Source organism: Clytia hemisphaerica, unplaced genomic scaffold, assembly GCF_902728285.1.
Source record: "Clytia hemisphaerica strain Z4C2 unplaced genomic scaffold, Clytia hemisphaerica genome assembly, whole genome shotgun sequence".
Taxonomy (NCBI): domain Eukaryota; kingdom Metazoa; phylum Cnidaria; class Hydrozoa; order Leptothecata; family Clytiidae; genus Clytia; species Clytia hemisphaerica.
In genome coordinates this window covers 112,489-127,034 of record NW_027103510.1, presented here as the reverse complement: position 1 = coordinate 127,034, position 14,546 = coordinate 112,489, and the positions used below count along the sequence as shown (strand labels likewise).

The 14,546-nt window shown below is 34.9% G+C and overlaps 1 protein-coding gene across 3 annotated transcripts in view; it reads left to right on the top strand.

Moving 5' to 3' along the window:
* Positions 1-10,501, top strand: part of LOC136799055 (glutathione synthetase-like) — a 30,983-nt gene extending 20,482 nt beyond the window's left edge. For all 3 annotated transcript variants that reach the window (XM_067055734.1, XM_067055733.1, XM_067055732.1), the window contains exons 9-14: positions 1,466-1,567; positions 2,161-2,230; positions 3,008-3,199; positions 5,294-5,375; positions 8,219-8,423; positions 9,641-10,501. In XM_067055734.1, the coding sequence (XP_066911835.1) occupies positions 1,466-1,567; positions 2,161-2,230; positions 3,008-3,199; positions 5,294-5,375; positions 8,219-8,423; positions 9,641-9,785 (796 nt within the window). In that variant the 3' untranslated portion in view covers positions 9,786-10,501. The remainder of the gene's footprint in view (positions 1-1,465; positions 1,568-2,160; positions 2,231-3,007; positions 3,200-5,293; positions 5,376-8,218; positions 8,424-9,640) is intronic.
* The last annotated feature ends 4,045 nt before the right edge of the window (positions 10,502-14,546 follow it).

The following is a 14,546-nucleotide window of genomic DNA, read 5'->3' as shown; positions in this document are numbered from 1 at the left end:
AACCAGAACGAACTTATAACAGTCAGTATTTGATTTATTGCACAGAAAAAAATTGTCATAGACTGCAGGCGAGGTAAATATTTCGAGTGCTTCAACACATGTATGATTATAATCAAAGTAGTTATTTCGCCGAAGCATCCAAGACCCAAAGAATCTCAAATCCATATAATCATCCATATCAACTGTAGAGTCTGAAAATAAAAAAAAAGTACTGATTGATATCTGCAGGAATGATGGAGAGATGCGAGATGCCCGACGATACTGAAAGAGAGCTGGGCCTTAATGCCGACAGGCTGCTTGTTGTTATTAACTTGAGAAGGCTTGAGAAGTAATCGAGATTAGGATAGAGTTTGAATCTAAAACACGTGTAACTTTTGAACAGAAAACTAGCTTTCATTATTGTTATTAACTTGAGAAGGCTTGAGAAGTAATCGAGATTAGGATAGAGTTTGAATCTAAAACACGTGTAACTTTTGAACAGAAAACTAGCTTTCATTATTGTTATTAACTTGAGAAGGCCTGAGAAGTAATCGAGATTAGGATAGAGTTTGAACCTAAAACACGTGTAACTTTTGAACAGAAAACTAGCTTTCATTATTGTTATTAACTTGAGAAGGCTTGAGAAGTAATCGAGATTAGGATAGAGTTTGAATCTAAAACACGTATAACTTTTGAACGGAAAACTAGCTTTCATTATTGTTATTAACTTGAGAAGGCTTGAGAAGTAATCGAGATGAGGATAGAGTTTGAATCTAAAACACGTGTAACTTTTGAACAGAAAACTAGCTTTCATTATTGTTATTAACTTGAGAAGGCTTGAGAAGTAATCGAGATTAGGATAGAGTTTGAATCTAAAACACGTGTAACTTTTGAACAGAAAACTAGCTTTCATTATTGTTATTAACTTGAGAAGGCTTGAGAAGTAATCGAGATTAGGATAGAGTTTGAATCTAAAACACGTGTAACTTTTGAACAGAAAACTAGCTTTCATTATTGTTATTAACTTGAGAAGGCTTGAGAAGTAATCGAGATTAGGATAGAGTTTGAATCTAAAACACGTGTAACTTTTGAACAGAAAACTAGCTTTCATTATTGTTATTAACTTGAGAAGGCTTGAGAAGTAATTGAGATTAGGATAGAGTTTGAACCTAAAACACGTGTAACTTTTGAACGGAAAACTATATTTCATTATAGTTATTAACTTGAGAAGGCTTGAGAAGTAATCGAGATTAGGATAGAGTTTGAATCTAAAACACGTATAACTTTTGGACGGAAAACTAGCTTTCATTATAGTTATTAACTTGAGAAGGCCTGAGAAGTGATCGAGATTAGGATAGAGTTTGAATCTAAAACACGTATAACTTTTGGACGGAAAAATATCTTTTCTAAGAATTGAGCATAACCAGCTCCCTAGATTTGTCGAACTAGGGACATCTGAAAAAATAGTACGCTCTAATCATTTTAGGTGTCAGAAACTTGGTTTAAAAAAACGTGTAAGATGTTTATTTCGTACTTTTGAACAAGTGGCTCAAAATGGTAAATTGGACGGTGACAGAAGACTCATACTGTAAGTACTGTATTATCTACTATGGCGTTAAACCTTAGGATCCGAAACTCCGAAAGAAATAACTTGGGGATTCCAGGTCCCTACGATCCGTATGACATATTTTCTTGGACAAAACCTCATGAATTTTTTTCTAATTTTGAATGTATTTAAATTAATTTTCGGGGAAGGGACCGCTGCTAAGGTCCAGCCAAAAAAGCTTTAACAGGCAAAAAAAGGATGTAGAAATTAAAGATTTTTGAAAGTCGTTTTCAATAAAAATGATTGATACCGTCGGATAGAAAATGAAATTCTGAGCAAAAAAGTATACTACACAAGTGAGCTGAACTGAAACACTGGAAAAAAATGCGGCTATTTTCCGATTATCTCGTTATTGCTATTTCCAGATTATTGTGGTTCAATTATGATTCGACGTCAATTTCTTTATTCGAACTGACAATATTTCAAAAACCGTCGTTTGATTGCTTTCATAGGGTCAACTGCCAGCCGGCTCGGCTATCTACGAACTAAACGTAACATTAGAAAGTCTGGGGTCCGAACGACGAACGTCTGATTTACAGCGATGACGCATTTGACGCTTTTTTTTTCGTTTTTAGAGAAAATAAAGAAGTTGCCATTACATATTTTCGAACTGGTTATACTCCATGTGGCTTGTCTACGGAAGAGGTTTTTAGATTTGACAATATTCTTCAGTTTTTTTTCAAACAACCACTATTGCTGTTGTGTTGTCAATATCAACCTGAGGTCAGATAAGCTACTCTAAGGTCCCGAATAAATGCCCCCCCCCGTCTTTTCATATTTGAAAATATTTTCAGCTATCACAAGCTGAATATATATAATTACCTTATTTTGGGTTTTTTGGAAGTACAATTTTGGACCCCCCCCCTACTATTCTCTAAAATTTCTTCGATTAAAGTAATGCCGTTCATATAATGTACCGAGCTGTGTCTGTTACAAAAATCCATCCGATACTGAGATAAAACTCTAAATTTTGTGAAAAATAGTGGTTTAAGAATAACTGTTGCAAAAATAATCTGATCTTACCAAATTTTAATATATCCTTCTTTCTTATTTTTAAGGCTTTTTAATTTTGAAAATAACGGTCCTCTCTCGTGTGCCGAGTACCCCGTTCGAATTTTGACACGGGCTGTTATTTACGAAAAAGATATCGGTATCAATTTTAATATAAAATCGAAAGGGTTCACCAACCCTTATTAATGATATAAATGTAAAATTTAGCAAAAGTGATTTGAAAATGGACCTGCAACTGGTATTATGGATCTCCAGAAGAAAATTTGGCTTAGGTTGACATCACAGGGCCCATGGCCGCCAAGCGTATCAGTGAAACTGGGTGGAGAAGTAGGCGGGTTTACTTTCGGTCAGTAAATTTACCTTAATGTCAACCTGATCCGAAAATTTTAAATCTTTTTTGTTTTTCATTAGCGCATTGGTTGTCGTTTGATGATGGAACGTTCTCGAAGTATCAAATGTCCAACTATAGCGATGCAACTTATTAACACCAAGAAAGTTCAACAAGTATTGGCTAAACCTGGAATGGTTGAGAAATTTATACACGATGAAAATGCTGTACGAAGAATCAGAAAAACTTTTGCTGGACTTTATTCTCTTGACGAGGTATGGTATAGTCTGTGTGTTTCCCTTTCATATCAGACAAATATTTCATATCAGAACATTGTCTACCTATTGTTTTATTATGATGATATAAGCAAAAAAATGTTTTTCTTCTTTCTGACCAATCTTGCTCCACATCCGTGTCAATCCAATGTGAAAAAGCTTGTGAATTAAGATTAATGAGTAAGTAAAGGATATCACTGTTTAAAAACAAAACCTTTAAGTTTGATGTTTTCTACTTTGTCTGAATGAGAAAGTTAGACTACATCCACCTCCAAAAAGCTATTGTAGTAGAGTCTCAATAACTTGAACCAGCACGGGGAAGGGAGATTGGTTTGAATTAATGGAAGTTTTGAGTTACGGACCCGGGAGGGGGCACACAAGGTAAATGACCTACCATACCCTTACCCTTAAGGATATATTACCCAAGCTTCTCAAAGTGCACTGTAAGGGTCAAAATTAGCAAAGATGAGAAAAAGTGCACTTTAAGAGTGTAAAATTTCGAAAATCTAACCATATCTTGCCTGAAACTTTTGAGAAAATGCACCGTAAGGCTGGATTTTTCACTCAAATTTGCTCAAATTTTGCAAAGTTTTTTTCTCTGCACTGTAAGGGTCCGATTTCAAAGGCCTAATTTTGGGCCATAGGTATGGTAGTTTTTGAATCGAGTGCCCCCCCCCCTGAAGGGACGAGAAAACTTGTTCGAGTTAAGGAGACATTCGAATTATAGAGGTTCGAGTTAAAGAGGCACCACTGTACTTTTGTAATAATGTGGTAACAATTTTTTTTTCACCTCTAAGGTGTAGGTGGTTTTTTAAAATTCAATTTGAGAGTAAAAAAATATGGGTCAAATTTCTCACACAGAGTGAGTGGGATAAGCCATTTGTTAAAATTAAGTGTTTTCGAAAGATTAAAATTTGATTGCTAATCTTTCTTGCTATAATTGAACTTCAAGGAGTGATATTATCAATACTCTCGAAACTGAAATAGAAAAGCATTACGAAAATAAAAGTATTTAGACATTGCAAAATTCAGCCTTAAACAGACTTTTGAGTCATTTTCCCAATGTCACAAATTCCCTGATTTGCATAAACAGTCTTTGTGCGGGTACTGAAATGTCAGAGCCGGTTACAGTTTGCTCATCTGCCATGATATATCTAAATAAGTTTGAGTTTATTGACCCAGTGATATTCTTATTAGAAGTTTATACACCCCTGTCTCGCAGCCCCGGTGAAAATTTTCCCCACATCGGGGATAAAATGTTCTTTCGAAATCCCAAGGGGATAGAGGTTTTATTGTTCCAGTAGGGATGGTTTTGGAGTACAAGTTTTATACTTTGAATTTCGAATTGGGATAAAATCAAAGTCGATTTCCCACTAGGGCTGAAATTGTAGGGTAATTTTCCCGCCGGGGACAAAATTTTGACCAAATGTTCCAGTGGGGCTGGGGTCCCAGCGGGTCTGTGACACAGGCGTGTGATTATGGTGGTATGGATCACGAAATTTACATTTGGCTGACATGACATACTTTAAAGCTCGGCCTTACGTTACTTTGTTGTTGATAGACATTTTATGGAATGACCTCTTCCAGAAAAAGAATCCACCCCTGATGATAGAAACTATTTACTTCACTGTAGCGTGGTGGTCGTGTTACAAAATTACAAGCTGTTTGTAGGGAAAAAATAGTGTCTAGTTAAAACTTTCTCCAGACCTTCTCTATAGATGCTTATGCCTCAGGAAAAAAAATCCCCTAAAATCCCACTGGTGGAACATCCCTTTTTTCGGGTAATTTCTTTTTTTTCAGGCAAAACCCTAAGGGCGAAACTTTTTGAAAATTTCAAACTCATTTTCAGACAATATCATGTTTACCATTCGAAAGCTCTCAAAAAACTATATAGAAGACTTTTAAACGGGTATAGCCGATTTCATTACCTAACTCGAGATAATTCACGCAGAAGAGGCAATTTATGGTCAATTTTAGACCAAAATGTGGTGAAAAGTGGAACTTGCCTTTTCAAAATTTCCTGTGAAAATCTTTCCCATTAAAATAGGGCAACCTTGATTTTGAACAATGATTTTGTTTTATTTTAATTTATAGGGTTCTGAAGGCGACGAAGCAGCAAAAATGGCTTTGAGTGATCCTACAAAATATATCTTGAAACCTCAACGTGAGGGTGGAGGTACTTTGTCTTTTTGAAAAAGAATATACTGATTGTACTGAACTTTTAAGAACAAATAAACCTAAGTAATATTGATTTTTAGATCTTCCTTAATATGTATGTATGTATAAATTTACAAATTACTAATTCCTAGTAATATTTGTACATGCGATTCCCTAGTACAACAAGTACACTGAGTACGAGTTGTTCCAAAGAGCATGTAAATCTTCTATACTAAATGAGTTTATGAAAAATGTCTGTAACGCTAGCCCAGTAACATATGTTAAGGTTTCTAAAATTTGAACGCCGCGGCTGGAAAACCTATCCACCTTCGATACAAAAAGTCTCGCGCTAAGTTTGACAAGCGTAGAAAACTCGGATTAGAGAAGACTCTACACTGCTATTTGTAAACGAAAAAAGTTCTGACGTCAATTTCATGAAAAAGTACTGCGACGTCACAAAGTTTCAAATAAAAAGGTGTGGCATTTTTGTTGCACGATTTCGAATTATTTTATAATAATAATAATAATAATAATAATGGTATATTTCAATCTCCAAAATTTACATTTGGCTCTTCGGCTGAAAATATTATATAACATATGTGTGCAAAGTCTAGAAAAAAATATTTATATTTATAAAATTATTATGTATACTAGTGAGATGCTCTGACCGGCTACGCTAGCAAAGTAGAGTGTTAGTAATTGTATGCTGAAGATTAACTCAGAATTGGGACGATATCTAGTCCCGCGACCAGAAGTAATAAATTCGAATGCAGCCAAACGAAGATAAAACCGGTATAGCAAGGCCTGTTTGTCATTTTCAATATTTTAAGGTGAACATAAAATAAATAACTAACTTTACATAAAAAAAAACAAAAAAAAACAAAAAAAACAACAACATAATACTGGTAGACCACCAATGAAATAGATGATGAAATATGGAATTGAGTTAGACTATACAAAATTGGATGGGAGATAGGAATTGTAAATACTAATTGAGCTAATTGAGACTATGTAGAAAAGTGAGCGAAGAACTGAATAGACATATGGAATAGATACTAAATACGAGTGCGAAGGGGTCTGTACCAGTGCCTATGAACATATCATACTGTATATAAAAATAAATTTCAAGTAACATATTTGGTTTAAAATTTTAATGAAATTAAGAAACATGATTGCTTACTGACGTAATAATATGGCTTGAACTAGAGAAGAGATTATAATGTATCTAGAATTGTGACTTGTTAACAAACTAATATGGGTATTGCAATATAAAAGTGGAATATTAAGCAGTTCGTCATTAAGTGATTATGGGAGATATCGCATACGCGAAACTAGAGATTGAGTGTCAGTATATGTAAAACAAAAGCTTATGCTGAGAAGATAACAGAAGATATCAAGCCGAGAAAAAGCTTTAAATAAGGCTTGTACTACTGCAGGCTTCTAGCAAGAGCTTTATCTAGGAAATAATTTTTCGCCTCTTTGCAGAAAACTTTATATTCAAGTGAGTTACGACATGTAACAGGAAGGTCATTAAAAATTCTTGGAGCTTCAAATTCAAACGAGCCATTAATATTCAAAGATTCACATCGTTATATAAACACACGCAACAAAATCCAACATTGTTGTTTGATGATTAAACTTCGTCTAACATTATTTAAAAAGGTTTCAATGTTGGTTGCATTGCATATGCGCCGGTCTTAAGCTGTCCTCATGTGAAGCCAACAAACGGGAAAACCTTCAGTACTCAACCGCAAAGCGCGAGCATTTCCTTCACAACTAAGGCTTTTTCTTTCCTAGAAGCAACCCTCTCACCACCTCAGACACCTTTGGGCGTCTGCAACGACGGGTACCCTCCATAATTTTGACAGGGTCACTATGGCATTTCATTGAACACAAACTTCCGTTACCTTAAAAAGACATATAATCGAGGCTTACAGACACAAAATGTTGACTAATGTAAAAAGTTTAGAAGTATAATTTTTTTTTATTGTATACGGCATTTTAAGCCAAAACGGTGTCAGGAATTAACGCACATTATCGTATTTTAAAGGCTTTTGATGTGCAAGTAAAACCGTTAACCGGCGTTTGCGACGACGGGAACCGTCTAGTTTCATCTAAATAAATTAATATAACCTTAAATAATATAACATTTTGGTAAACAATCTATGCATCTTAAGAACACCGTAAGGATATGTAAACTTCAAAGTAATAGTAAAGCTTCTAACTCGAGAGTAGTCAGCAGATTTTGAGTGTTGGGTCGTTGTATTTTGACTATATATTAGTTGAGTCCAGTCTAAAACCCCCAATCTTGATAAACTGGTAGGGCATACACAAAAACTGTTTCAGACAAATTAAAAGGGAGGAAATTAGAAGAGACAAGAGCCAGCCACAACAGTTGTGACTAAATGTCTCCCAATATTATTTCGTTCATTTCAGTAAAATTTATGGGTTGGATATCTATATATTTAGGTTCTAAGTTGGAGCTCCTGAGGGTACATTTTTAAAGCATTTAATTTCTCTAGTAGGGTTTGGACTATTGTAATATTAGGTTAAGGTACTTCAAAATTTCATTATCTGCTGTGGTCTCGTAGTTTGGGTACCACTTTCCTGGTGATATCTCTGAACAGCGATTTTGATTGGCCAGGGTTCATAAAACTTAGTTCAGTCAACTCTTTCTATTTCGAACCTCTATGATTCGAATTGTTCTGTAATTCGAACTAAAAAATTGATCCCCTCGGTTGTAAAGTAATGTTAAATTCTCTTTGTAACTCGAATCTTTCACTAACTCGAAGAGTATTTCTTAGTCCCTCGAATATCGAATTAGAGAGAGTCGACTTTACTCATACCTCTTTTTTTCTGTAGGTAACAACCTTTATGACGAAGAAATGATCAACGAATTAAAACGTGTTTCTGACAAGCCTGAAGAAAGAAGTCAATATATCTTGATGGAACGTATTCGTCCACCAGTTGTTCATAATTATCTTATCCATCATGATATGAATAAAGAAACGCCTCCTGTTCTTGATGAAACTATTGCTGAATTAGGTATTTTCGGTGTCCATATCAGGTACGTGGTGTTTGTCAACTCTCTCTAATTCGAACTTTCATTATTCGAATTTTTATGTAATTCGAATGTTTCTGTAATTCGAATGAAAAGATTAGTCCCGTCAGACGGAAAGTGGTATAAACCAATCTCTGGTCAAATTATTACCGACTTTATGTATTGGAGGGTATCGAGGGCGACGGTAAGTGAAATCGATACAAAACAAAGTCGATAGTTGATGTATGGCTCAATATCGTCTTTGCTCACCTAAACAGACGACGGAATTTTGGTGTTTTTACCATCGTCGAGCAAAGTAGACGGTGATTTTGGAGACATGTCAACTTTGCTTTATGTCGTCCCCCTCGATTTCTCTCGAATAAATAAACTCGCTATTGAAGTGGGGAGGGAGGCATTCCTTTTTTGTCTGAAAACCGCGCTGGCCGAGTGTCTTTAACGGGAAGTGTGGCTTTGCCCTATTCATTACGATTACGCACATGTTTTCAATGATTTACAAGGACATTTGCAAGGAGAAACACAAATTTCTCTAACCAAAACAGGAAAACACCGCAGCAAGACTTTTCGAAAAAAACGTGGACGTTCGGGTTTGGGTGGTACCAACTCTATATAATATAAACCATTAAACTTATTTAATCAAGGAATCTTCAACCTTTTTCAAATAAGAGAAAGTTACGACCCTAAATTTTGCTCCGTATTTAGAATGATGGATCGAATTAGACGTTTTCTTTGTTTTTACACGGCAGTTTTTTCGAATAAGCAGGAGTAGGAAAATCTTCTAAATTCTAATAAGCGGGGGGGACAGAAGACAGAATCTTTTTAAACTGATATCAATTTCAACAACAAAAAAGAAACTTTAGCAAATGAACACGTAAAATAAGAACCAATACTAACAAAAAGGAATATTTTAACAAGTCTAAGGTCTATCTACACTAATAAAATATTGAATTATTCGAATTTAATTAGCGGGGGGGGGGGTCTTAATAAGAGCAGGGGTGGATTTTTTTTCTCTTAACAATTAGCGGGGGGCGTCTATTCGGGAGGCAAGAGTAAACGGCTAAAACCTTATTTAGGTCGCAATCGCATCTTTTGTTATTTTCAATTGTCTTAAAAAGTGCATCGCTCATTTGCTTTCAAGACAACACGGATCTCAGTTAACTGTACAGTAACCTGAAAATATAGAAAATATTGCTCTAGACATACATCTTTCTATCTTTCTTTTACAGTGTTGAGAATGAAGAGGTAGTAAATGAAAGTGCTGGACATTTGCTTCGAACGAAGAGTATACATCATAATGATGGTGGTGTTGTTTCAGGGCTAGCTGTACTTGATACTCCTTATCTTTATGATGGAGAAAGTGAGCAAAAATGATCGGAAACTAGTCTAATAATCTTTTAAAAGTAAAAATGAAAATATTAACAATTGAATGACACGTTTTGAATGAAAGAAGGATTTTTTTGAATTTAAACACAATATGCAAAACTTTCTTTGTTGGATCGATGGTGGAAATTGGACTATTTCAACTCAACAGACTTCTTCTAAAGGACTACTTCTTTTTTAATGGCATTATATCATACAGGGAACATTAGAATTTGTAGTTATTTTTTTATCTCAAAGTCACTTTTTAAACTTGAACTTTTTATAACACTAGATAGATATACACCCCTGTCTCACAGCCCCGGTGATTCTTTTTCCTTCAGCGGGAATAAAAATTGAAACCTCAATGGGGATAAAAATTCTATTGTTCCAAGGTTAAAAAGTCCAGTGGGGATGGTTTTGGAGTGCAATTTCTAAACAATGAATTTCAAATGGGGGTGAAATTCTAGCGTATTATCCCCGACCGGGGACAAAGTCTTTGCTAAATTTTCCAGTGAGGCTTGGGCCCCAGTGGGTCTGTGACACAGGGGTATAAATATGTAAGAATATTAAAATTAGAATTATTTATTAATAGACCTGTTTCTTTATCATTAAATGCACTCACTCCCAAATATCAGTACAATCAACTCTTTATAATTTTAACCTAAAATCAAATATGTGATCTATACCGAAACGAAAGTAAATCCCTCTTTTTAGGGCTGCAAAACAAATATCTTCAGCGATTCTACACCCCCCCCCCCTGATTTTTTAAAAACTCTTCTTCCTCATGGTAAAGCACTTTATCGCTTGCTATTTGATAAAAAGGGCGGTCAACTATTAATGCGGAGAAATCGCATATTTGATTGTTCAATTTGAAAGTAAGCGCGGTGGGTCGACAAAAAATTTAGGCTAAATGGACGCAAATTTTCACAACTGGCGGTGTTTTAGGGCCTTTATTAATACCTTTGAATCAAGTCGATCGAACAGGGTACAAAAGCTTTACAAATCTAATGTAAAAGAAAACTGGAGCCTAAATTAGTAATCAGAAAAACTTTTCGGCGCCCCCTACCCTAAAAGATAATCAAATTGAGCCCCACCCACCTCTCCTAGCGCCACGCTACTGTTCGTGAGTTTTTTACCATCTTTGAAATGAAAGATGTGTGAACGTTTGACGTCAATAGGCCATTTCACAGTCGCAAAGCGTAATGGGTAATCAGGACAACTGGGCGCTAATGATGCGACTTACTATTGGTCCAAAGTTTTGAAGATTTTTGCGTCTAACCAACGGGAAACCGTTATCGGGGCGCAATCAGAATCCCCATCTATAAGCTTTCTGGTCTAAAAATTCTACCAGTTTAATTTTTTATAAGGTTTGCCTTCTTGGCAAACTATATAAGAACATGTTGAGAACATTTTAAGGCTTTACGGACTTTCAAACACCCGATTTCTTAGCAAAATTTGCCCTAAAATGGTGAAAATAAGAACATGTTAAGAAAACATTATTAGGCTTAAAATCTCAAAAGTAAAAAACATCAGGCTTCAAAAATTTTGGATGTTCTTATAAGAGGGTGTACCGTATTAAAGTGGAAACCAACGCCGTATGTGGTATTAGGGTTTATAGTACATCTAATGAAAACTTAGTGGGGGGTAAAGTACTTTGTTTCTTATTTTTATGTTTTTTTACTGATCTATATCTATGCATGTGTATGTTCTAGAAAAAGCACTTTGTTATTTCCAAAGCCTTTTTTTTAATCAAATGATACTCAGAGCTTTTTTCTCTTGATTGACTTGAAAAGGCAAGAAGCTCCTCATTTCTAGAACTTTCTTAGTGTCGAAAAAAACTGACGACTCAGCGCTTTTGCTCCTTCCACAATATTTGAGAAAAAAGGAAGATTCCCACGAAATTTTACAACCACAAACGATTTGGAAGCGCTCTTTAGAATTTAGAAATTAGGTTGGAAGGGTAGAGTTTTAACGCTAGATTTAAGTCTTACGAGCTTAGGATCAAGTCTGAGAATTGTCCGCCAATAGGGCTCAGAATATAGCCTGGAAGTCTATAAACCCCTCCCGAATAGCATACCGTCGCGAATCTAAAAATAGACATTGATTTTTATGTTTGACTGAAATTCAATCTCATCACCCTTTGCGTTTATTACGCTTGCACGCAAATTACACTCAATTACAAAGAAAAAGTAATAACTTTCACGACTTTTGAATTAAGACGAAAAGGATTGTGGGATTGAATTTCGTCAAATGAGAGAAGTAATAATCATGACGTTTACACGACGAAGCGCTATTGAAATATTTCAAAAAAATTATCAATTAGCCCAAAAACTACTTTCTCGCCCGAACTTTAAATTGCTAAAAACGAGGAATTAACCAAAATTCTCAAGATATTTTGACCGAGATTGTAGATTGTAGATTGTAGATTGTGAGGCAAGAGGTACCTCATTTCTAGAACTTTCTTAGTGTCATTGGAAAAAATTGATGACTCAGCGCTTGTTTAACTTGAAAAATCAAGAAGCGCCATTTCTAGAACTTTCTTCCTGTCATTGAATTTCTTTAGTTCCTGCTCAATCAAAAGAAATTAGAGTAATCTCGAATTATTCTCTTTTTTAGATTGTGGTTTTTTGAACAAGACAAAGCATTGTGTAACAAGTTTGTTCTGATATGGAATGCTATAAAATAGACACATTTTTGACATTATTGCCAAAGGTAGGGATAGCTGGATAAAATGTCAACGGAGCTTGAAAGGCTTACTATATGTATAATCTTTAAGCAAAGAACTTAATCTTTAGGTAATGTTTTCATCAATTTTAACCTGGCCGATTGGTTTTTAGCAAAATACCAAATTTACGTAGGTGAATTTTTAGTAGAATATAGATTGCCCTTGGTTTGCCAAATAAAAATAAAATAAGATTTATAATACACTCTTCTCGAGATGCATAAATTTATTGTTGTCCTCGTTTTCAAACAGATTGCATTGCTATAAAATTACATATTCACAATGATGATTGTGTTGTTTACACCTAATGAGACATTTTGAATTTCAAGTACTTTTGTTTATGTTAAGTGTTTATGTTGAGTTAATGTTTGCCTTTTGGGAATTTAAATTGGTTTTTAAATGTATAATTTCATAGCAATGAAATCTGTTTGAAAACGAGGACAACAATAAATTTATATGCATCTCGAGAAGAGTGTATTCAAGGCCTTTAGGTCAGTAAGGAATTTGATTTTCTCCGAGCCTGAGGCAATATGACTTCTCTCTAAGACTGTGCAAATCATAAACTCAGCAACGATTCTTTTTTGTTATAATACGCAGTAACTTCTCTTTATAAATGTCTAATGCCATGACGTGTTGTTTATCGTGGTAGATCCTTATTTTTTATAAGAACGGTTATATTCTTTAGGTCTTAAACCTATAATGTTTTTACTTTCATTAATTACAGACAATTTCAACTGGATTTCTTACCCGAGAGAGAGGGGACTCAAGGTTTTCCCAAGCTTCCCAAAGGGCACTGTAAGTCGAAATGAGCAAAGATAAGATTATCCAATATTGTAAACTGTCAACATTGTTAGTTGACTTTGAATTACAAATTACAAGCTAGATTTTTTTATAAGAACAAACTATACCAAAACATAATGTTTCCATGGCCAAAATATTAAGAACAAGTTAAGAAAATCTTTTTCTTTTTCAGGAAAATGGACAGAAAAATACAATACGAAAATAAGAACATAAGAACATTTTTAGGCTTAAAGTTAGCCTGGGAATCCAAGCTCATAATCTTAGAAAAAACAAAAAATACCTCAGCTGGGCAAAAGGACCGACGGGTATGTGCGGGTCCTAAGGGTACCTTTTCCAATATGTTTAAAATGCACTGTAAGGGTCGGAAAAACTAGAGATCCACCGTAAGGGTAGAAATTTCAGAAAATTCTTGAAAAATCTAGATATTTTGACCAAAAATGCTAGAATTTTGACCATTTTTTTGCACGAAAGGGATCGAAAATTTGGGGGAAAATGCACTCTAAGGCAAGGGTATGATTTTCACTGATTTTTGCTGCACTGTAAGGGTGCAATTTTAAAAGCCAATTTTTGGCCCGCACATACCGTCAGTCCGCAAACCCAGTGCACCCCCCCCCCCCGGGTTGGATTCCCAGGCTAGCTTAAAGTTAGAAAAATTAAGAATATCCGAAGGCTTCAAAAAATTTGGATGCTCTTATAAATAAAAACGTGTGCTAGTGAAACCTTATATGCTGTCCATTTTCTGGCATGTAATATTATTTTCGAGAATAAAAAAGACATTGACTTTTCTGTTCAATAAAGTAAATGCCTGACTCAGCTGGTATTTTTTATGGGTCAAGATGAATATTTTGCAAGAATTTTTGTCATTGTATTGGTCGTTAACTATTCAAACAAAAACTTTTATCATATTTTTCTAAAGAACGCGTCATCTCTATTGTTTTGAATAACCAATTATGTGAGCATCTTATAAAAACTTCAGCACGACTGTTTTTGAAGGCTTAATCGCACAGTAGATGGTTTAATCGTATGCGGTATGACTAGAGCCGTGCGCAATAATTGTGTTAATTACAATAAATAAGAAACTAATGGTTTGAAATACTCAACAATTAACCTTTTCACCGTTATCTTAATCGTTCGCCTTTTGTTGTAGAGATTTCCAAGGAAAGCTAATTGGAAACAAGGAACTTGGTAGAAGAAACAGAGGGGTGATTTTTTCACTGTATATACATCATTTTGTCAATTGGCGAATAAAA